Source organism: Gopherus evgoodei, chromosome 2 (genome assembly GCF_007399415.2).
Source record: "Gopherus evgoodei ecotype Sinaloan lineage chromosome 2, rGopEvg1_v1.p, whole genome shotgun sequence".
Taxonomy (NCBI): Eukaryota; Metazoa; Chordata; order Testudines; family Testudinidae; genus Gopherus; species Gopherus evgoodei.
This window is the reverse complement of record NC_044323.1, coordinates 11277444-11302247: the sequence shown is the minus strand read 5'-3', so window position 1 is coordinate 11302247 and position 24804 is coordinate 11277444. Positions and strand designations below refer to the sequence as shown.

At 44.7% G+C, this 24804-nt stretch overlaps 1 protein-coding gene across 5 annotated transcripts in view; it reads right to left on the bottom strand.

Annotated features, from left to right (window-relative positions):
• Window positions 1-836: 836 nt before the first annotated feature.
• Window positions 837-24804, bottom strand: part of OXSR1 (oxidative stress responsive kinase 1) — a 148626-nt gene continuing 124658 nt past the window's right edge. For all 5 annotated transcript variants that reach the window (XM_030549995.1, XM_030549993.1, XM_030549998.1 and 2 more), the window contains 7 exons: window positions 22872-22907; window positions 20693-20851; window positions 7971-8056; window positions 6413-6465; window positions 5205-5273; window positions 4157-4221; window positions 837-3464 (listed from right to left, as the gene is read on the bottom strand). In XM_030549995.1, the coding sequence (XP_030405855.1) occupies window positions 3390-3464; window positions 4157-4221; window positions 5205-5273; window positions 6413-6465; window positions 7971-8056; window positions 20693-20851; window positions 22872-22907 (543 nt within the window). In that variant the 3' untranslated portion in view covers window positions 837-3389. The remainder of the gene's footprint in view (window positions 3465-4156; window positions 4222-5204; window positions 5274-6412; window positions 6466-7970; window positions 8057-20692; window positions 20852-22871; window positions 22908-24804) is intronic.

Sequence of the window (24804 nt, the reverse complement as noted above, 5' to 3'; positions counted from 1 at the left end):
CACAATGCAACAAGATCTTTAACATGGGGCACCTTCCTGTTGTAACAGTCAAACAGAAGCAACTGCTAACAAGGAGGGGCTTGGAAGAACCCATGCTATTAGGGTTTAAGAGGATGAGTTGCATGATTAGAGTTAGCTAGTGATATATTACAAGATAAAATGAATCGTAGCATCTCACTTCTGCAAAAAGATTTCAGTGCACTCTTGATTTCTCCTAAAATTTGAAGCAAAGTTCTCACAAATTCCTGAATCAGATCCTCTACTGTGGAGGATTCCTGACAATATTTTAAGACAGAAGGAGAAAAAAAAGTTTGGCTCTTTATAACCCAGTACACCGTGCTAGATCCCAGTTCTGCAGAGGTGAAACCCCAGTGCAACCTCCCAATTCTTCAAAACCCACCGCCACTAGGGTATGTTTACCTGCGGCATAGCTGTGGCTGGCCTTGATCTACTGACTCAGGCTCACAGGGTTTGGGCTGGGAGGCTTTAAACTTGCAGAGTAGACATTCACGCTCAGGCTGGAGCCTGGGGTCTGAGCACCCAGGACAAAGAAGGTCTCTGTATCCAAGCTCCAGGCCTGAGACCAAACGTCTACACTGCAATTTTTAGCCCTACAACCCAAGTCAGCTGACAAGGGCTCCGAGACTCACTGCTGTAGGGTTTTTGTTGCAGCGCAGACACACATTAATACGTTTTCACTTGGAGAGTCAGGGTATGGGCTTCTAAAGTTCAGTTATGTACATGAATTCTGTTATCCATGACAGTCCCGTATTCCAGCTTTCCGATACGCAACGTCAGACCCAACTTTTAAAACAAAATGGCACCTAAAGCATGGCCATGGACAATTTATTCTTTATTGATTAAAAATTAGAGATACATGCAATAAAATACAAAGTCAAAGGAAAAAAGGTGGAATATTTTACATCTGTCATTATAATCTACAACCAAGTTGTGGAGAGGATCCTGTTTCATTAATGTAGCATTATCCTTAGAGTATCAACTAAATTAAAAAATACCACCTGGTCCAAGGTTCAGACCAGAAGTACCAAAAACCAAATCCATTAATGACATATTAAAAAAAATATCTTTTATGAACAGCATTGGCACTTAGAAACAAAATTATCTAGCACTGTAGTATCCCAAGCAAAATTTTGAATGACTACCAAAAATGTCTAGAGAGCTAATCTCAAATACACTTTAGTTGCTTTTTATTTTTTATTTTTAATTTAAAACACACAGAAGCCTCAATGTCAGTGCAAACTCACTGTCTCTGCTAGTTCTGAATTAGGGAGGGCCAGGGATTATTTAATAAATAGATACTACATGGTTTCATTTGAGCAGTTTGAGTCTGACATTTCTCAGCACCAGTGCGGAAATGAACAGTGAGGTATGCATGGCATGCAGGCAGAAGTAATACTGTACCAAAGCTATTTGGTCTCCATATTCTGTCTAATATTTAAAAATTAAAGAAGTATCACCCACTGGCCTTCATGAATGTGCAGATCACAACCAGCTCTTCCAAAGCCAATAAGAACTTTAGAGGATAAGCCATGAGCGTGCTTTGCGTCACACAACACGAAAAGGTGCCAAAACTTTTCATACACTTTTAAAATGAGAACTGCCCCATTATATTAAAAATTGTCATGTGCTTTATATTCCTTTATTCGCTCTCATACTCAGCACTTCAACGCTGCTCAGACTCTCATCCCCTTCTCCCTTTCCCTCCCTGTGCACTCGTTTAATGATGGGATTGTGCATAACTGGCAGTCCCAGTAGGAAGATATTAAACTACAGGCTAAAGAAACAACTGCAGTATAAAACCATGCAAAATTTAAGAAGCTTCCATAGCTGCTCATAGAGAAAAATATATAAATATATATTGTTCATTACAAGACTTAGAAATAAAAAAGTCCTAATTGAACCCAGTTGTCCCATTTTAACACTCCTTTCTGAATGGTATGCAACTGATATAAACAGAACGTATTTCCATATTTCTGTGTTAAATTACAGGCTTACAATTTAATTGTATAAAACATTTCAAAGCCAATAGAAGATACAAAAACGAACTGTGAAACAGTAGGAAAAAAATCAACACCATTTATTATTCACATATTGCATTACAAGTGTCTTTTTTAAACTAAAAGTATAATTTATATTATTTATGTAGAAATTCAAACTAAACACCACATACTAACGAAACCTAAATGTGAGTTACATGGTTTCAGTGACCTCTTGATCAAACTTCGACACTTGGGTCGAGAAGACATCTGAAAACCCAAGCAGTTAGTGCAGGGTGGACACAAGGTCCAGAGCTTACTTGCCTAGTATACATCTACTGGCAATCCTTTTATTGCTGTAAAACAGAACAGGGATTGTTCCACATGTACCTGTTTGCAAAGCACATAAGGAAGGACTCTCAGCAGGGCAGAGGGATTGGTTTTAAAGAATAATTCAATGTGCAGGCTTTCGAAGTGCCAAGCAGCATGGATTTCCTCTCCTTTGTACAAATGAGTATTACTAATCTACCTGAAAGGTCAATTTCTGGAAAGCCTCCCAGTTCTACTTTAAGAATGGGTTACATCTGAGGACTACTTTAAGCAATAACCTGATCATGGTAAATTAAAAGGTTCTGTCCCAATGCCACACTTAGCACTAATGTGGAATGAAGGGAGAGGAAGGCTATTAGCAGTTTACCAAAGGGACAGATGAATAAATGGCTGGCACCCAAGATCTCAGTTTAAAGGAATCTCTCAGAAATGTGATAAAAGAAAATTTTCAGCTATCCTACGGGTAAGACTTGGCTCGCTTTCTGAGAGGCCAGCATTCAAATCCGTTCAGTTTTAAAAGCACAGCCAAAGATAAGCAAGATTCCCCAGCACGTCGGCTGACCAATCAGCACCTCCATTTCAGATGCAAGGTTCAAAGCAGATTCAAGAGCAAAAAACAAAAGCAAAAAAAGGCCTTTTAAACTTGTGCAAAAACAGCAAGTGAAATAAATGAAACCATATGTAAGCAAACATTTAGGTTGGATGATTAGAGTAGTGGAACCCCTGTTTCGTACTCAGTAGTTTTTTTTTGTTTTTTTAAAGTAAGGCAATAATCAAATGACCATGCAGGCAATGAAGTGTTGGATCTGCACGTGTGAGATGAAGGGGATATAAAAACATGAGAGAGTTGTTTACAAAAGCAGTAAACGGAATCAGTAATTTCAGGACGCTGAATAGGTTTGTGATCCTATTTCGGAAAAAAAACATTAAAGCTCCTAGAATGGGGGCTATAGTTCAATTCTTTGGCAGTAGTGGTTTTTGTTTTGTTTTTCAGGCCAACAGAAGCATGAGAAATATGCACATATAGGTTTTCAGTAAGGAAACCTCTCCTGGGATTGCAGTTTAGCTGATGCTGAGCTGTGCAAATCCTATAAGTTTGCCATCATCAGGAATATCTGAGCCTTCCACACCAGATGCCTGGAAACACAATAGGAAAGAAAAATTCAATAGCACTATGTTATGCATTATTTATAGCTTGACCTGAGTGAGTTTAGTTCAGGGAAGAAGCAGGTACAGGACAATTTTGGTTCTGTTCAGCAGATGGCAGTGTCTGAAGTTTACCTATGAGCATTTTTCAGCTATGAAGAGCTGTGCTCAAAAGTTTCATCAACAATTATTCACTTTATGGCTAAGCCCACTAGCCAGGGTGAAAAATACAGGTACTCCCTATCCCAAGATAGGTCTAAATTTATAATGGAGTGTCTTCAACCCCCTACTGATAAACAATTCTGGGTTTTGCTACTTCTTTGCAGGGCTCCTCTGCCACTACCACCATGCTTCTTGGGCTCAAGGACACCCTCAACCTCCTAACTCGTCTTCATTTGGTCTTTCTTCTGCTTCCTCTCCTCTCAAAAAAAAACCTCCTGTCATCTGGAGCCTCCCTTTCCTCCTCCAGAAAGGAGCCCATGGCACCTTACCTGGCCAAAACACTTCTATTCTTGCTGGGTACATGGGGTTTTCAAGTCCAGATAAAACCACCACACTATTTCAATACTCTTATTGAAAAGTTCAGGACAATAAGTAAGGGGTTCAGGAAGCTTTTCACTAAATATGCAGTGTTTTATTTGCAAAAATGGCAACTTGCTTAACAAGGGAACAGGAATAAATACCAATTTGAAAGTGACGGATCTGTTTGCCTGGGGTTCTTCCACAATTTTCTGCAGATTAGCTGCAACTGAAATCACACACACACAAATGTTACATTAGGACACTCTTGATACAGTAAATTCCAAATTCATTAGGCACTTTTTTAAACACTGCTCAGTATGTACAAGCTTAAAACACTTTACAAATACAGGCTAACGTATGAAATCTTTAGGCTCATAACTAGGCAAAATAAAAAGTTATGTTTAATCTACACCTTTAAACTGTGCAAATATTATAGCTTGGTTCTGAAAAGCAAACTCTGTTTATGCAGATGTAGTCTTAAATGCCTGACTGTGCCAGTAAATCAGGTTAGCTGCTAGCTGGAAGCATTTCTATCTTCTAAGAGGAAGGCTGGGGCGAGCCCTTTTTCAAAGCCAGTCTCTATGGAATGCTATTCGAGATGCTATAGCTGAAGAGAAGTGCTCACGCACCGCAGACTGTTGTTAGTTTTAGCAGTAACATGCACCATTTAAGAGGATGTATTTGTTTAGGAAATGATTGTGGGACGTGGGGATCTAAGGCTTGTCTACTGGGGTGCATATGTACCCTGCACTAGCCTGCTGTGCACTGTCTGTGTGGACCCTACTACAACATACTAAATGTTTTGTAGTGAACTTTGATCTACTCCCGTTTCAAAATGGGACACCAGCCAAGGGCCTCCAGAAGTAAAAGGAGGTGAAAGGCAAGTGTGCTCACTGCACTGCCTAGATGCTGTTTATTTTAGTTTGTATTACATTACAGTCAACAGAACCTTTTCTTCACAGTTCTCAGAAACAGGACGCGTTCTCTGAACTCTGGGGCTCAAACCCATACACTCAGGCAAAACTCCCACTGGAATTAATGTCAGTTTTGCCCAAGTATGACATATAGAATCAGGGCCTAAGTGAGCTTTCCCAGAAGAACTAAGTACCTAAAGATCTGGTCATTTTCCACATGCTATGTAATGAAAGGTATTTATTGTAAAGCATACACATGCATACAGAGAAATACTATAGCATCACTTGTAATTACCTATTACTAAATCTCTGCCATCAACAAGCCCAGCTGAGATGAGTTCTTGAGACACACCATCAGCAGTATCTGTAAGGGATAAATAAGTATTGTTCAGTTTACATTACAACTAGTCTGGGAGAACTTACACTATGGTCACTCAAACAACAAAGTACAACACTGGACAATCAAGTTTCTCACTAACCCAAATGATTTGGGAATCAGAAATTTGGCAAGGTTAAAACAAACAACTAAAACCTGCACAAATTGCACAGATTATAATTGATGATACAATAAAAGTTTGCAGAGCTGGCTGAGCGAGAAAAATGACTAAATGGTCACATCAGAATGCAATTATAACAGTGTCAGTTACAATTTTGCTTCTTTTCTACCCTGAGCCGGTATTGACAGGTGGCCAGGCAAATTTAAGGCCACTAGAGACTTCTGAAAATATCCACATCTACCTCCACCACCACCCAAAACCTAAAAGGTGGACACGATTTAAAATTAGCTACACTGTACCACCTCAATTATCCAGAGGTCTTGTAGGGACCCCCAGAACTTTCAGATTGAAGGAACTGGCCCAGCAGCCTTCAAATCCTGCATTCATCATGTAACGTTGCACTCTATATGATTTTATGAAACACGCTGGAATATACTTCATGCAAAAGGTCTCTTGTAAGGTATCATTACAAAGCTTATAATCTACTGAGTGTGGGCATCCTATTTATATAAATGTATCACTCTTGTATCTGAAACTAGAAATATGAACTATAACTCTGACGTCCTGCTGTAGTTATGCAAAGCGTGGGCCATTAATGGTGGTTTGGAATCTTGATGGCTCCTATCAACCAGGACAACTGACTGTGGATGGGTCTGTTTGCTTGCAGGCCTTCCTGTGAGTCAGGCTGGGAAAAATGAGGGCTTGAAGTCTTACAGTGACTTTTTTTGGGGAGAGGTGAGGGGGGAGGAGGAGAGATATGTCCCATTGCCTCAGCACCAAAATTTCCAAGAAGGCATGATCCAGGCAGTTTGCTCTGGATAGCTCAAACATTTAACGAGTAGAACAAGCACACTCCAGTGGAGCACGCATCTCAATCTGAACTTCTGCTTGGATCTCCACACATTCATTTCAATTTTTTGCCAAGAAGAAAAATGAAACAGAAAACCCATCACAAAGATAGCCCCCCACCCCCACTTCAATACATTTAATTTCCACAACTACTCACCTCTCCCTGGGGTAAATTCAAACCGAATATCATTTAGTTCTTTCTTTGAATTCCTGTGGTAAGAATACATAGTATTAATAAATTAAAATGAAACAGCAGATGTTGTACAGAGTGTATTTCGGACTGTTTGGGGATTCCAGTGTTCTGGTTGAAGGGGAGTCATTCAAAAATCAGTTTTAAAAAAAGATAACTGGGTTTTAATTTTTAAATACCAGCTACTCTATCCAACAGGGATGCACAGACAGTCCCTGGATTTGTGCCTGGGAGGAAAGCTCTCAGTGGAGGGCCATATACTTAGGAATGTGCTTCCCCCATTGGTTTGATAGAGCCCGTGCTTGTTGATACTCGGGATATATAAAGCCCCTCTATCCAGGAACTTATGAGCATGCTCTCCCCATCCCCACCCCCCACACACATAAAGACATTCCAGTATCTGAGCACCATGCAAACATTAATAGATTCATCCTTGAAGCATCCTTGTGGGGTAGGAGAAGTATCCCCATTTTGCCAATGGAGAACTGAGCCAGAGAGATTAACTAACTTGCCTAGGAAGTCTGTGGCAGACCCAAATCTTAGCAACTCAGTCCAGTGCCTTAAACCATAAGATCATCCTTCTCCCAGCTTTCAATGAAGGGACTCTTCAGGAGACACCTGAGAGTTGAATGTTCTTTAATGGAACTGCTGATGTTGCCAATTTAGATTGTATTTATAACTGGTTTTCTCTTTCTTGTACCTAACTACAGAAGGGCACTGTACACAGTGGTAAACTGTTCTAAATAAGCTGATATCCTTATACAATGAACTTTAGGAAGCGCCCCCCCCGCACGCCGAAGTTAGTTAAACACGGTTGTGCTTACAAAAGCACGACGGAAGGCCATTCAGTACAACGCCAGGTCTCTTGTGCAGACCACTGGCTGCTACTCCATGAGACACTCCCAGCATGCCAACACAGAATCCCATTATAGCTGAGCAAGCCCACAAGGGAACAGGTACCATATGTGATTTTTGTTGTTTTAAACAACTTAATAACCCTGAACATCCATGGGGAAAACAGGGATAATTCATTCTTGCCTAGTACACAGGCTTTGGTATGCTTTAAACCAAGACTGATACCTTTCAGGATATAGAATTTGCAAAGCTACAAGGAGGAGTCTGAATAAAAGAATTTGGGCCTCCTGGATTTCCTCATGCCCTCCAGGCCCATGGCCAAACATTGCCAGGTTTTGGTCCCAGTTAGAGGCATGGGATGGAAACTAAACTGGAGTACATGTACGGTCACCATCCCTTCAATGCAACAAGGGAGAAGACACGACAATCTATGAAATTAACAACACTTCTAGAATACTCTACAAACAGTCGCCCTCACAGCAACCCTTCGAGGTAGGGATAACTTCACCTACCTCTCTTACAGATGGGGAAAACTGGTTATATAATTTACTCAAGGAAACAATGTTTCAGTGACAAATCCCGGATTACAATTCCAGAGCTCCCTAGTTTAACAGCCCAGGCCCCACCCACTGCGCCTTCCTTTCCAACAGTTCCACAGTAGCACACTTACCTTAACCTTAGCACAAGGCTGATGGGGACTTTTATATCCTCCTGAACTGGTGCTGCAGCAGGGGCAGGGACGGGGGCTGGTGGTGCCTAAAATGGGATTGGATTATTTTAAAATCAACTAGCACCAACCCCTCTTCCTCCCAGTCTTATAAGCACAAAACACAGATTACAACAATTGAGTATAAATACTGAATACCATACAACTATCAAATACTACGTAATGTGTGGGCATATAACCACTCATAGGAATAATGAGAGCACAATGAAAACCCAAATGAGGGGAATATTAATGTACACTTGAACTATACTACATAGCAATATTTAGAACGACAATCCTGTCTGGAATTGTCTCCAGAGAAAATAAATGGTGGAACAGGTATTTGCCTTTTAGAGAACTGGAAACTGGCCAGAGGCTTCAGAAGAGGTTCAGCACATTTATCAAATAATTTTTCAGGCAAAATTGATTTGTCTGGAATCTAAGATATTTGATAGATAAAATATTTGATAAATCATGATAGATTTTCTATCCCCTACTTCAAGATATCCTGCATGGCTTTTTGAAGATACAGGACAAATTTTTCAAAAGAATCTAAGTTTTTTATGAGCCTTAAGCCCAATTGACTTTCAGTGGGATTTAGGCGATTTATAACATTTTAGCCACAATCCATAAAACCATAAATCAGTGAATTTATAGATTAGTACGGACATTCTTTACCTCAAGGTACATTCCTGAATATATGGTTGTTTCATAGATTCCCTAACTAAATGGATTTTAAAAAGTTCTAAAAGTGGTTTATCTGCCCATTTTCACTGCTGAATTATGGCCGATTATTTCTGCTTGTAGTCAGATATTTGTTTCATGCTCTTCAGTAGTACATTTCCAGATCTTTATATTGCTGGTGATAGATTTTAGTAAAGGGATATATTGTTTAATCAAAATCTGGCACGGGGGTGGGGGGAGAATTGATTGCTCTTTCATTGTCTAAACCTTGGTCTGCATTTCAGATGCTGCACAAGAGATTTTAGCTTGAAGCAATAGGATAGGACAGCATACTAGGCTGACAAAGCATGGAAACTCTACCCAAGACCCTTTTTTATCTGAATCACTCTCTTTTGTGAGAGTGATTCAGATAAACAGCTTGACTGAGGAACGAGGTATTTCACTCTGATACTAATTTCACTATCTTTTCTAAAAAAATCTGGCTTGGGCAAAGTTTTTGGCCTGAGGGCCACATCGGGTTTCGGAAATTGTATGGAGGGCCGGTTATGGGGAGGCTGTGCCTCCCAAAACAATAGGCATGGCTTGGCTGCCATCCCCTATCCCCACCCCCTGCTTCTTGCTCCCTGATGTCCCCTCCCCAGGACTCCTGCCCCATCCAACCCCCCTCCCTGTTCTCTGACAACCCCTCCCCCTGCCCCATCCATCCCCCTTGCTCCCTTGTCCCCTGACCGCCCCGGAACACTCGCCCCTGTCTGCCCCCCATCACCCCATCCCTCATTCCTGACTGCCTCCCATCCCCCACAGGACCCCTGCCACATCCAACCACCCCTTCTCCCTGTCCCCTGACTGTCCCTGGAACCCCCGCCCCTGACTGTCCCCCCTACCGCCCCATCCAACCTCCCCCTTCCTGACTGTCCCCCAGGACCCCTGCCCCCATTCAATTTTCCTGTCTCCTGCCCTCTGACCGCCCTGACCCCTATCCACACCCCCGCTCCTGACCACCACCCCGAACTCCCCTGCCCTCTATCCACCCCCTCACGCCCTTACCGCGTTGCCTGGAGCACCAGTGGCTGGTGGCGCTAGAGCTGTGCTGCCCAGAGCACCAGGCTGGAACCATTCACGCCACCACGCAGCACAAAGCACCAGGTCAGGCTGGCTCTGCAGCTGCACTGCCCCAGGAGCTCGCAGCCCCACCGCCCAGAGCGTTGTGGTGGGGCGAGCTGAAGCTGCGAGGGAGAGGAAACAGCAGGAGGGGGAGGCCAGGGCGAGTCTCCTGGGGCAGGAGCTCAAGAGGGTCCCAGGGGCCGGATGTGGCCCGCAGGCCATAGTTTGCCCATCTCTGGTCTAAATGCTGACCCTATTTAAAAAAAAGCATCAGAGATTCTGAGCTGTGATTTAATGGAGCAAAGTGACTGTCTACCCCAAACTGTACCATTTCTCTTTAAGACTAGTATGTTGTCAGTAATGGCTATCTTTAAAATGGAAATAAGAATTAAGTGCAATGAGTTTATATATAATTCTACTACCGAAAAAAAGTTTCTAGGAAAAAATGAAGACCAGTGTTACTTTTACTAGTAGCATTGCCAAAACTCTTCCCTATGTGGCTGTTAGCGAGATCATGTTAGTTTTATCCTTTCTAATATTAAATGCTTCTCCCCAACTGCAAATATGAACATTAGTTTCTTATTTAAAAGTACCATCATTCAGGAGTCTGGCAAATTTAGCAGCACAGTAAGCTAGACAAACTGTAAGACATATTCCAAATATCTCTGGAATAGTTTATTTTGGCAATTTCCACCCCCCACTGCCCTTCAGCCCAAGACATCAGAATTCACTTTTTCCCTCCTGGGTAGGCTCTCCTAGCTGGGCTTTGCACTAAAACAATACAGAAAAGAATTAAGTTCTGTGCTACTTAGCATGGTTTTAGGTTTCCTCACACACATCACTTCTCTTCTGCACCAAACGGGAGCCTGTCAAAAAACAGCCTCAAACTCAGGGAAATCTGGTTTCTCTATTAGCCTTTTGTTAATATGAAGGCTTTTTCAATGCACGTGTCCTGCATCTCCTTTCAGAGCCTGGAAGACCTCCTGCTTCCACCTCCAGTTTCCTCCTACACCTCCTTATAGACATACCCTTGAGGCTCTGAGGCTGCTGAGAGGTCTGGCCAGCACCTGCTTGATAGCCCTGTCAATGTTACTCCTTAATCACCTTAAGAAGCCGCTGATCTAACCAAAGTGGGGTGCGCAAGACCAGGGCCAGCTTTAGGCCGATTCGCCCGATTCCCAGGAATCGGGCCCCGCGCCTTAGACACTTTTTTTTTTAAACCTACCCCGGGTCCCTGGCTGCGATCTACTCCGGGGTCTTCCGGGTGGTCCTGCTCCCTTGAGCGAAGCGCAGGCTGGAGCCTGGCAAGCCCCGCGGCCCCGCTCTCCTGGCCGGAGCCCCGGCTGGAGCGCGGCAAGCCCCGCAGCCCCGCTCTCCTGGCCAGAGCCCCGGCCGGAGCGCGGCAAGCCCCGCGGCCCCGCTCTCCTGGCCGGAGCCCGGCAAGCCCCGCGGCCCCGCTCTCCTGGCCGGAGCCCCGGGCCTTTAAATACCCTCCAGAGCCCTGGGGTAGTGAGGGGCTCCGGGGGCTATTTAAAGGGCCAGGGCTCCAGCTGCCTCTGCCACCCCGGTCCTTTAAATAGCAGCCAGAGCCCCGCCACACCCATGCATTCCCCAGGGCTCCCGCAGCTATTTAAAAGGTCCAGGGCGGGGTAGAAGCTGGGGAGCCCCGGGCCCCCAAAGCCCTGGGATAGCAGGGAGCTTGGGGGCTATTTAAAGGGCTGGGGCTCCAACTGCCTCTGCTGCACCCCCTGCCCTGCCCACACCAGCCCCGCTCCCCATGCCTGCAGTCAGCTCTGCACCCTGTGCCCACAGCCAGTCCCTGTCAAAGCCCCTGCCATGTCTCTAATCAACCCCTGCCACACACCCCTGTGGCCCTGTCCAAAGCCAGCCAGCCCCACACACACTGCTGCCCGCACCAGCCCTGCAATCCCTGCCCTGTCTCCAGCCAACCCCTGCTGCACCCCCCTGCCTGAAGCCAGCCAGTCTCATACTCCTCTGTCTCCAGCCCTCTCAACCCCTGCTGCATCCACCTGAGGGCCTGCCTGAAGCCAGCCTGCCCCACACACCCACTCTCTCCAACCAGCCTCACACCCCTTGCCCTGCCTGCAGCCAGACCCTACCCTCCAGTCAGCCCCTGCCCTGCCTCCAGCCAGCCCCATGTCCACTTGTGCCCTGCAGTTCCCAGGGCAGTAACCCTGCACACCTGCCTCATTGAGGGGGGCAGGGAGCAGCTGGCACCCACACATGTGAAACAGCAATCATTAATAACCAATCAACAGCATATATGATGCAATGTACATAATATATAATTTTATTATTTATATAGTTATGGAAAGTAAATAACACATGAAAGAAATGAAAGGCTTTTTCTTCCACTTCTTTTTTAAGTCATCCCTGCCAGGGCCCCGCCGAAAATGTTCAAATTGGGCCCCGCACTTCCTAAAGCCGGCCCTGCGCAAGACCATCCATTGGGGGCTGCGGCCAGAGGAGTGCCGTGGGAGCAAACAGGGTGGCACGGCCGGAAGAGCGCTGCGGGAGCAAACAGGGTGGCGTGATTGGAGGAGCGCCACTGGAGGGGGAAAAGGGGGGGAGGAGGGGAAGAGACGGCCGGAGAAGCTCCGCCTTAAGATTGGCCAGAATGCTGCCCCAGGCACGTGCTTCCTACGCTCTTGCCTGGAGCCGGCCCTGTTAGGTATCCTGAGGGAAGAAAGGGAGTTCCATAGCACGGAGGGGTTGACAGTGGAGCCCTCACTTGTTCGTTCGCTTTCAGCGTATTGCAACGTATTACAGTTTGTGTGTGCCTGGTTAAGTGGATTTATGGATCATATTATCTCGTCTGAACTAAACTAATCCTCACAAAATGGACAAGTGGCTTAAAAAGATTCCTGCAAAGAAACCGCAGATTGAAGATAATACTAATAATACGAAGACAAGCAAACAACAAGAAAATGGCAGAGCTGACAGTTATCCTACTCCTAGTACGAGCTCTTCATTAGCCACATTATGAGGTAAAAACAATGAGGATCTAATCAGATATGACAAGAAGTCAGCCAAAAAAATTCGAAATTATCAAGAAGACTATTTGAAACATGGATTTACATCCACTATCGTTAATGATGAACCTCGCCCTAAGTATATTGTGCCTTGAGATATTAGCTAATGATAGTATGAAGCCATCACAATTAGCAAGACATTTAAAAACTAAGCATCCAGAACATGAAGACAAACCTCTACAATTTTTTCAGCCATGTTTAAAGTCATGTGATACTCAGTCCAGTACTTTTTAGTGAAATTTTCTACTTAATGATCAATGTTAAGTCCGGGGCCATTAGCACAGGGTCAGACATGAGCGTTGCCTTAAGTTGGGTAAAGGCCTTTTGACACTTATCAGTCCACTTAACTGCATTCGGCTGGGTCTTTTTGGTCAGGTCGGTCAGTGGGGCAGCGATTTGGCTGCAATGTGTGGTACAAATCGCCTGTAGTACCCGGCCAAGCCTAAGAAGGATTGAACCTGTTTCTTTGACTTTGGGACAGGCCACTTTTGGATAGCATCCACCTTGGCCTGTAGGGGGTTTATGGTTCCTCGACCCACCTGGTGTCCCAGGTAAGTTACTCTGTTTTGGCCTATTTGACACTTTTTGGCCTTAACAGTTAGTCCGGCCTGCCTTATGCGCTCAAAGACCTTTTCCAGGTGTAGTAGGTGTTCGGGCCAGGAGTCTGAAAAAATGGCCACATCATCGAGGTAGGCAACTGCATATTCTCCCAGTCCTGCTAGTAGACCATCTACCAGCCTCTGGAAGGTGGCGGGTGCATTTTGCAGCCCGAAAGGAAGCACATTAAATTCATACACCCCCGCATGGGTGACAAGTGCTGATCTTTCCTTGGCGGGTTCGTCTAGCGGTACTTGCCAGTATCCCTTGGTTAAGTCTATTGTAGAGATGAACTGGGCACTTCCCAACTTCTCCAATAGCTCCTCGGTGCGTGGCACTGGATAGTTGTCCGGACGAGTTACCGCATTTAGCGTACGGTAGTCCACGCAAAAGCGTATTTCCCCATCTGGTTTGCGTACCAGAACCACTGGAGATGCCCATGCACTGGTAGATGAGCGGATTATACCTATCTGTAGCATGTTCTGGATCTCCCGTTCTATAGCAGCTTGGGTGTGAGGAGACACCCGGTAGGGTGGGGTTCTAATTGGGTGAGCATTACCTGTGTCAATGGAGTGGTATGCCCGGTTAGTCTGTCCTAGGGTGGCTGAGAACAATGGGGCGAAGCCAGTGCACAGCTCCTTGATTTGTTGCCGCTGTAGACGTTCCAGGGTTGTGGAGAGGTTCACCTCTTCCACGCCACCGTCTTTTTTCCCATCGTAGTAGACACCTTCAGGCCACTCAGCATCATCTCCCTGGACTGTAAACTGACAAACCTGTAAGTCTCTGGAATAGAAAGGCTTGAGAGAATTAACATGGTACACTCCGGGCTTTAGTGAGGAATTGGGAAATGTTATGAGGTAGTTCACAGTTCCCAGGCGCTCTTGGACCATGAAAGGTCCTTCCCATGATGCTTCCATCTTATGGGCCTGTTGCGCCTTCAAGACCATAACATGGTTTCCTACCTTGAAGGAACCTTCTCTGGTATGTTTGTCATACCAGGCCTTTTGCTCTTCCTGAGCATCCTTTAGGTTTTCTTTAGCAAGGGCTAAAGAGTATCGGAGGGTGCTTTGTAGGTTCCTTACAAAGTCCAGAATGTTAGTTCCTGGAGAAGGCGTAAACCCCTCCCATTGCTGCTTCACCGACTGTAATGGCCCCTTAACCTCGTGGCCATACACAAGTTCTAATGGTGAAAACCCTAAACTGGGATGTCATACAGCCCTGTAGGCAAACAGCAACTGCTGCAACACTAGATCCCAATTATTGGAGTGTTCGTTGACAAATTTACTATCATGGCCCCCAAAGTTCCATTAAACCTTTCCACCAGGCCATTGGATTGATGATGGTACGAGGTGGCAACCAAGTGGTTCACCCCATGAGTTTCCCACAGTTTTTGCATTGTCCCTGCCAGAAAATTAGCTCCTGAATCTGTAAGGATGTCGGAGGGCCAACCTACCCTGGCAAAAATGTCTGTTAGGGCCTGACACACAGCGTTTAGCCCTGGTGTTGCCTAGAGCTACTGCTTCCGGCCATCGGGTAGCAAAGTCCACGAAAGTCAGTACGTACTGCTTTCCTCTGGGTGTCTTTTTTGAGAAAGGACCCAGAATATCCACAGCTACTCGCTGAAATGGGACCTCAATTATGGGGAGTGGCTGGAGAGGGGCCTTGACCTGGTCTTGAGGTTTTCCCACTTTTTGGCATACCTCACAAGACCGGACATACTTGGCAACGTCCTTGCCCATCCCCTCCCAGTGGAAGGACTTCCCCAATCTGTCTTTGGGTCTGTTCACCCCAGCATGGCCACTGGGATGATCATGGGCTAAGCTTAAGAGCTTCCCCCGGTACTTAGTTGGAACCACCAACTGTTTTTGCGGCTGCCATTCTTCCCGGTGTCCACCAGAAAGAATCTCCTTGTATAAAAGTCCTTGGTCTATAACAAACCGGGATCGGTGAGAAGAGCTGAGAGGCGGTGGGGTGCTCGGTGCTGCTGCCCAAGCTTTCTGAAGGCTGTCATCTGCTTCCTGCTCAGTCTGGAACTGTTCCCTTGAGGCTGGGGTCACCAGTTCTTCCTCAGACTGTGGACTTGGGCTTGGTCCCTCTGGAAGCGATGTAGGTGATGGGGTTGTTTCTGTTGCTGGTGAACCGCTCTCCGCTGGTGCACCTGAGGGTATTTCAGGCTCTGGCTGAGCCTTTTGGGTATGGCTGTCTGTTGCTTCTGCCAGTTCTGGCTCGCTGGTGCACTCTGGCGTTGAGTTTGAAGATGTGGTTGCAATTGCTGGCGCTGGTTGCTGTTCCAGTTCTGGGCCTGGGACTAGAGGCGCTGTGGCTGTTTCAGTGGTTGGCATGGAATCCGGGTCCACTACCTCTGTCTGGGTCTCTGGCAACACAGACGGGGCATCTGTGGATGGCTCAGGAACAGGAATGGGTCTGGAAGCTTGCCTGGTTTGGCTGCATGTAACCATTCCCACTCTCTTGGCCCGCTTCACCTGGTTGGCCAAGTCTTCCCCCAGTAGCATGGGGATGGAATACTTGTCATAGACTGCAAAAGTCCACATTCCTGACCAGCCTTTGTACTGGACATGCAGTTGAGCTGTAGGCAAGTCTACAGCTTGTGACATGAAGGGGTAAATTGTCACTTGGGCCTTTGGGTTGATGAATTTGGGGTCGACAAAGGATTGGTGGATAGCTGACACATGTGCCCCCGTGTCTCTCCATGCAGTAACCTTCTTTCCGCCCACTCTCAAAGTTTCCCTTCGCTCCAAGGGTATTTGAGAGGCATCTGGGCCTGGGGATCTTTGGTGTGATGGTAGTGTAACGACTTGCACTAGGTTTGGGTTCTTTGGGCAGTTGGCCTTTATATGTCTCAGTTCATTACACTTAAAGCATCTTCCAGCTGATTGGTTACTGGGTCGAGGTGAGTTACTGGAGACTGGTGAGGTGGAAGAATAGGGTGCTGTGGCTTTCCTTGGGTTGTAGGTGGGGTATTTGGCTGCCCTCGGTTATAGGGTTTATTGTCGGTGTACCCTCTGGGGTATTCATTCCCCTTGACAGTAGCTTTCTTGCTTTCTGCCACTTCCATCCATCTGGCTCCAATCTCCCCCGCCTCGGTGAGATTTTTGGGTTTTCCATGTTGTATGTACTGTGTTATGTCCTCAGGAACACCATTCAAGAACTGCTCCATTTGTATGAGGAGGTGCAGTTCGTCTATGGATTTAACATTGGTTCCTGATATCCAGGCCTCATAATTCTTTCCAACGTAGTAGGCGTGTTTGGGAAATGACACATCTGGTTTCCACTTTTGGGTTCTGAAACGCCGACGGGCATGATCCGGGGTTATCCCTATTCTGTATCTGGCCTTGGTTTGAAAAAGTTTATAGTTGTTCATTTTCTCCTTAGGCATTTTCAGCTGCCACTTCTGCTAAAGGTCCACTGAGCTGTGGCCTCAATTCTACCATGTACTGGTCTTCAGGGATGCTGTACCCAAGACAGACTCTTTCAAAATTTTCTAAGAAGGCCTCGGTGTCATCACCTGCCTTTTAGGTGGGAAATTTCCTATGCTGTTGAGCAATCACTGGCGCAGGGTTGATAGGATTGGCTGCGTTTTGTTGCTTAGCCTTTTCTAATTCCATGGCCTGTCGGTGGGTCTCCCTCTGGAGTTCTGTCTTCTGTGGGCCGCCTCTTCTTTTTCTTGTTTCCTTCTGTGGGCCACCTCTTCTTCTTCTTGTTTCCTTCTGTGGGCCATCTCTTCTTCTTGTTTTCTTTTGTGGGCTGCCTCTTTGGCTGCTTGTTCTCTTTTGTAGGCTGCCAGTTTCATGTTTTCTTCCTTTTCTTTCAGCTCCACCTCTTTTTCTCTTCTTTCCAGTTGTCGCCTGTGGTCTGCTTCTTTGATTTTTTCTTCTGCCTCCCTTTTTTCCTTGGAAGTCATGGTTCCTGTTTTCTTGTGTTGGGGTGCCCTCTGGTGTTGTTTGTCTGAACTGCTGGCTCTGTTGTCTCCTGGGGTCTGCCTAGCAACAGTGCCTCTTTTTTTTTCCTAGCTAATCTTTTAAATCTAAAGTAAACTAGAAAAACCACTTTATTTGCATGTGTATTGTGCTGGGTACTTGACTCTCAATCGGACTGCTATAGTATAACAAAAGACCCTTAAATATTCTTTGCTTAATAGGCAAGCTACTGCCAGGAGAGAACAGAAAAAAAAATTTCTCTCTGGTTCCTTTTAAAACCAAACCCTCTCTGCTTAAAAGCCCCTAGCAGAGAAAAGAAAAATATAATATTCCTACTGGCTTCTGGATTCTATCTTTCCCACAATGCTGCACACTATGTCATAACATTTCTTCCCAGATCTGGACCTTAGCATCCAAAATATGGGTGTTAGCACGAAAACCTCCAAGCTTAGTTACCAGCTTGGACCTGGTAATTGCTGCCACCAGCTAGGAATTATACAAGGCCTATCTCACTGTGGTCTCCCCAAAACCTTCCCTCGGGGACCCCCAGACTCAGATGCCTTGAGTCTTACAACAAAGGGAAATAACCCCCTCCCCTTGTTTCCTTGTTTCTTCCTCCCAGGCTCCCCTCCCTGGACGACCCTAGGAGATTCCCTGCTTCCAGTCCTGGAAACACAAGTACCGAGAGATCTAATCTCTCTTCCCCCTCACCCAGAGGGTATGCAAAGTCAGGCTTAGTAAATCTAACACAAAGAGATTTTGCCCCGACTTCTTCCCCCCACCAATTCCTTGGTGAGCTGCAAACTCAATTCCCTGGAGTCCCCACTAAAGAAAAACTCCAACAGGTCTTAAAAAGAAAGCTTTATATAAAAAGAAAGAAAAAGGACATTAAAAATAGTCTCTGTATTAAAGTGACAATATACAGGGTCAATTGTTCACTTTTTTTTCTTAAGCAAACAGCCTTATTCCAAAAGAATCCAATTTAACACATTCCAGCAACTACACACATGTAAATACAAAAAAAAAAACCAATATAAACCTATTGTCTTACTATCCTTGTACTTACAACTTGGAAACAGAAGATTAGAAAACCTGGAGATAGAAAAATCACTCTCAGAGCCGAGAGGGTCAGACCCAAGACAAAGAACTCACACCCAAAACTTCCCTCCACCCAGATTTGAAAAAGTCTTGTTTCCTGATTGGTCCTCTGGTCAGGTGTTTCAGGTTACTGGTGTTACCCCTTTACAGGTAAAAGAACATTAACCCTTAGCTCTCTGTTTATGACAGCCTCTTTTGAGGTTTTTTTTTTCCTTAATAGTGAAAAACAAAAAGCCACATACCATTGGGGAAACACTTCTTCCTGACGCAGTAAAAATGGATGAAATAATACACGGAAAACAATATGGCGACAAACTAAAATGCATTCCTTTGTCAGCAAATACTGTTGGAAGACGCATAGAAAACATTGCTGAAGACTCAAAGGACAAGTATTAGAACAAATTACACAGGGTGGGAGGTTTGCTATACAGTTGGATGAAAGTACAGATGTTTTTAACATGTCTCAGCTTATGGTATTTGCTAGATTCTGCTTCAATAATGAAATACATGAAGAACTACTTTTTTGTGAGCCACTAAAGGAAAGACATACCGGAGAAGATGTACTGTCAACAGTAAATGACTTCTTTAATAAAAACAATGTTTTATGGAAAAAACTGTGTAAGTGTATCCACTGATGGAGCAGCTGCTTTGACTGGAATAAAGAAAGGATTCCAGGGTAAGGTTACAGAGATAGCACCACATGAGAAATTCGTTCACTGCATCATTCACAGGCAAGTTATTGCTGCAAAGAAGTTGGAGCCAGAAGTGCACAAAGTGCTACAGGATGTTATCCATGTGATTAATTTTATAAAAACAAGACCTTTACATAGTAGAATCTTTACAATACTTTGTAATGAGATGAGGAGTGACCATGAAAATCTTTTGTACCACACACAGGTTCACTGGTTATCTCGTGGCAAAGTCCTTACAAGAGTTGTAGAACTTAAAGATGAGTTACGCATTTTTCTTTTACAAATATAGACAAGTGTTCCAAATTTGCTGACCTTTTCTGTGATGAGAAGTGGTTGTCAGTAGTATGCTATCCAGCAGATATTTTTGAAAAAATAAACACACTTAATCTGTCCCTTCAAGGTAAAGGTGACGTTTTAACAATGAGTGAGAAAGTAACTGCTTTTCGAAAGAAATTCGTGCTACGGAGAAAGCATTTTGAAAATGGATGTTTAGAAATGTTTCCATTGTTATGTGATGTTTGTTGCTGAAAACGATGTAAGTGTGTCACCTATAAAAGCTCTCACATCTGCACACAAACTGGGAAAGAGAATTTTCTAACTTGTTTAAAAATCTTCCAAATGAAGAGTTTCAATGGGTTTTGAATCCATTTGTTAAAAATAAAAATAATGCAACACCTTCCAATTTGTTTGCAAGAACAACTGACTGACATCAAGGAAGATGGAAATTTATGAGCAGAATTTCAACAAAAACCTTTGCATAATTGGTGGATGGGACTGAAAAATGAGTATCACGATTTAGTAAGCGCAGCCAACAATAAACTTCTTCCATTTGGATCTACGTATCTTTCTAAGGCATCTTTTTCAGCTATGACAGCCATTAAAATCAAGGTGCAAAATAAACTGAACTTAGAACCAGATCTTCGAATCACTGTATCACAAAGTGTTAAACCAAGATTTTCAAAAATAATGAAGCATATTCAATCACATTGCTCTCACTAAAAAATATTAATTTTTTTTAGTGAGAGCAAAAAGTTAATAGCTAATAAATAAATTATTTTAAAAATATTTTCTCTCATCCTTTTTTAATTTCTATTTTTTGTGTATGTTTTAAAATATACATAATATATTAGTACAGTAGTACATATATTTATTTATGTATAAATAAATATACATATACTGGAGGCGTGTGCTCAAAAAATTTTTACTGATGGGGTGCACGATCAAAAAAGTTTGGAGACCACTGATCTAACCAATGCACTCCCCGTACAGCACTAAAAGCCACTGCTAGTTCAGAGAAAAGAAAATCAGAGAGCAAGCAGATCTCTGCAGCATTCTGCAAAGCTAAGCACCTCAAAGCCACCAGGGCCTGCCTACTCCTCTTACTGAACTGGACAATTCATCACGCTAGTACAGCTTATCGTAAGCAGCTTTCCTGGCTTAAGTAAATTCTAGTGAGACTGATACTTTAAGGAGGGTCTACTACAAAACCAAACATGTGTATAAAGGGTTTCTAGCCTTACCTGCCCTGCTGCTGGAGCTGCTGCAGGAGCCTGAGTAGGTGGAGGGACAGCAATTTGAGAAGGCTGCGCAGGTGCTTGCCCTGCTGGCTGAGGTAGTTGAGCAGGAGTCTGTGCTGGAACATGGAGTAAATGACCTGTCGGTTCAGCTGGTGGGAACAGCTACAAGAACAAGACGTTTTAATGAGAAAAGAAATGTCATTAAAAGTAGGTGGTTGTGCATGATGTGCATTTTGACCCCACTTGCCAAAGCACAACTGACAAGTTTACTGCCAGTTACATTTCCATCCCCTCAAACCACTAAGTCAGACCCAAGTGTGTGTTAAGGGGCTTCAACTTCTCCTTGCTCTGGAAGATGATTCTTCCTCTCCCTCATTATCTCCTGAAATGCTTGTCCTCTCTATTACTATGGACAAGAAACTTGTATGACAGAAGGACTGAATGCTACATAGTAATACAAACTGAGCTCTTCCCTGGAAGATACAATCATATGCTGTAGTCTCCCTTCTCTTGGAACATGAGCATTATTGACATGTCTCATTTGCCAAGTCATCGGGTCAACCTCCCACACTGCTTTATTAAAACTAGCTTGTGATTCCTTTCAGAGGGGATACACACACAACACAGCGAAGAATTAAATCTTTGTAGATAATTATTTGTTTCCAGAGAAATAGGATTCCAGGTATTAAGATGTCAAAACAGTTCCGCACTCAATTTTGAGGTAACGCAAACAGAGTGCAGGCTCTTCAAAGCATGTAAGAGCAGCATGATTGAGACTGGAGGTATAGATTTAATGCTCTAGTTCCTGGCTGAAAAAATATGGAAAAGCAGGAACCTAGGGGAGAAGGATGGGTGAAATGTGAGTTATTGCAATTATAAATCTTCTGACTTCATTTTGAGATGGCTCCAGGGAATCTCTCTGTAATTGATCAAGTTCTCAGTTGCAAGCTGAAGTTAGAACAGGTAGGCTAAACCTCATCAGAATTCTACAAGACATGCCAGTTTAACACCCCGTGTGTGTCGGGAAGGAAATAAGTAATATCTGCGCACCAAATCAGCAATCAACCATATGCTAATATCTAAGATACACGAATAACATTCCTGAGTAAGATTTACAGACTGCAAAGAGTTCTGAAGCAAGATTTTTAACTGTCATTAAATTCTGGCTCCACTGCCAACTGTGAAGGACTACTGAAGGGGCCTAGCTCAGAGGCTTAGCTGTAGGCTGAGAATGACTCAGACCAGGTCCTGTAAAATGGGCACTTTGGGTATGTCCACATTGCAATTAAAAACACGTGGCCGGCCTGAGCCAGATGGCTTAGGCTTGCAGGGTTCAGGCTAATGGGCTATTTAATCCTCAGGCCCAAATGTCTACACGGCAGCTGAACAGCCTCTTAGCCCAAGCCCACATCAGTTGGCACAGGCCAGCTGTGGGTTTTGAATTACAAGTAGACAAACCCTTTGACTAAGTTGTTTGGAGGGAAAGGATGTGAAGAATTTGACAGACTTTGAAATAGCGGATTCAACCTCAAAGCTGGAGAGCAGTAACAATCTTCAGGATTTTATCTGACAAGGAAATCAGAGATCCCCACAAGGGTGTGAACATAGCACCTAACTCAATTCCTACATGAGCCTCTGTCATGATAAACTAAGTTGAAAACAACATTCTCTATAAAGCAGTGGTTCTCAAACTGTGGGTCAGGACCCCAAAGTGGGTCACAATCCCATCTTAATGGGGTCACCAGAGACAGCGCCCAAGCCTGAACCCAAGCCCAACTGCTTAGGATCGAAGCCTGAGGGCTTCAGCCCTAGGTGGTGGGACTCAGGTTACACGTTGAGGGCAGTAGGGTCTGGGCTTTGCCTGGGCTTTCCCCTCCATCCCGCCCAGGGTCGTGCGGCTCAGGCTTTGGTCCCCCCTCCTTGGGTTGTGAAGTAATTTTTGTCATCAGAAGGGAGTCGCGGTGCAATGACGTTTGAGAACCCCTACTATAAAGGTTTGTTAAGGTTAGTGCTAAGAGTCTCTCTCTAGCTAGTCAATGATTCACCTTCTAGGGAAAGAACTAGCTTCCAAGCCTGGGGATTTTATTTTTAGAGGCCAATAAGAACATGTTCCTTGTGATATTGGCAATGATTGGGAGTTGTCAGATTCAAAGAGTAACAACTTCCAAAAGGTCCAACTTACCTCAGAATTCTGTAAAGATTCTTTCACTCTGGGAGACTGAAAAATGAAAAAAAGATCAGTTGTTACTATAAGCTGTAACAAAACTGAACCTTATTGACTAGCCATGTACTGTCTCAACCATGTTAATATTCACTAAATGCACATACATGGGTCTGGTCTTACTTTTATCTACATATTAAAATGCACAATAGCAATCAAACCAGATAATTTCTCAGCAGCCTAGCCATGCTCTATCCCCCGGAAATGCATTGTCATGGCTTGGCTTATTACTTACAGTTTAGATTTATATACAGTAGCATATAATAAGAAATGCTGGAGTTCTTTACTGGCAGAGAAATCTAATATTAATGAGGACTACACTGATCAGATTTGGATTTCATTAGCAAGCCAAGCCAATAAAGTCCGTTTTAAAGCCACTCCCAACTTTTAAAGAGGATAACATAACAGTCAGAAAAGCAATTAGAACATTGAAGGTGTCATAAGCATTCAATACATTAGAAAGTTGAAGTCACAAGCAATATACACAACAATGAAAAACAATTCCTAAGAACGATGAAGTATTTTTTCCTTTCTACAGCTGAAACAATGAACAAATAGTCTTATTTACAATATTACCTTTTCCTATTAGTTTTAATTTCTGTTATGGTTATGCCTAGGTCCCTCAAAGGCCCCATTATGCTAGGCATTTTAGAAACAACTAACAAGAGGCAGTCCCTTAGACTCTAGGTGTCAGAAAACAAGTGGAAGAGACAGAGTAAAAGGAAATTATTCAACATTTAAATAGATTTGGGGCTTGGCTACACTGGAGAGTTGCAGCGCTGGTGAGGGGGTTATAGCGCTGCAACTCAGGATGTGGCCACACTTGCAAAGCACAGCCAGCGCTGCAACTCCCTGGTTGCAGCGCTGGCTGTACACCTGGTCTGCCTCGGGTGTAGTGATTCCAGCGCTGGTGATGCAGTGCTGGTCAGCAAGTGTGGACACCAATAGTGCTTTTATTGGCCTCCGGGGTATAAGGAGGTATCCCAGCATACCTTTTCAGCCACTCTGGTAATCGTTTCACACTTCACTGCCCTGGACTCAGCTGACCCCCCCCTCCACACCTGTTTGCTCAGCCAGGTGTGGAGTGCAATCAATCAATCAATCAATCAATCAGCGACCATGCCTCCACACCCCAAACGAGCCCCAGCATGGAACAGTTCCGAGCTGCAGGACCTCATCAGTGTTTGGGGTGAGGAAGCTGTGCAATCACAGCTGCGCTCCAGCCGGAGAAATTATGATACCTATGGGCAGATATCAAAGTCCTTGCTGCTAAGGGGCCATGAACGGGACGCGTTGCAGTGCAGGGTAAAAATAAAGGAGCTGCGCAGTGCCTATTGCAAAGCCCATGAGGGAAATCGCCGCTCAGGAGCTGCCCCCACGACCTGCCGTTTTTACAAGGAGCTGGATGCCATACTTGGGTGTGACCCCACTGCCAATCCGAGAAGCACGATAGAGAGTTCAGAGCAGGGAGAAGTGGGGGAGGGCGTAGAGGAAGCCGACAGTGAGGCTACTGGGGTGGAGGGAGACACCCCAGAGTCCCAGGAGGCATGCAGCCAGGAGCTCTTCTCAAGCCAGGAGGCAGCTAGCTAGTCGCAGCAGCTGGAAGTTGCTGGTGAGGAAGAAGCTGCGGAGCGTGCTCGGGGTAAGCAGATTTTATGTTTTGGGAGAGGACGGTTTGGGTTATGGCTGCCTGCATGCATGCCTAAATGTGGAATAGCCCATTGATTTGCTCTATCACGTCTCTGTAATCGGCATCGGTAATCTCTTGAAAACTTGTAGCCAGAGAGCGGGCAATGTGCTTGTGCAAGTTTATAGGGAGAGCCACCGTGGTCCTTGTCCCGGTCAGGCTAACTCGTCCGAGCCACTGTGCAGCGAGGGGTGGAGGGACCATTGC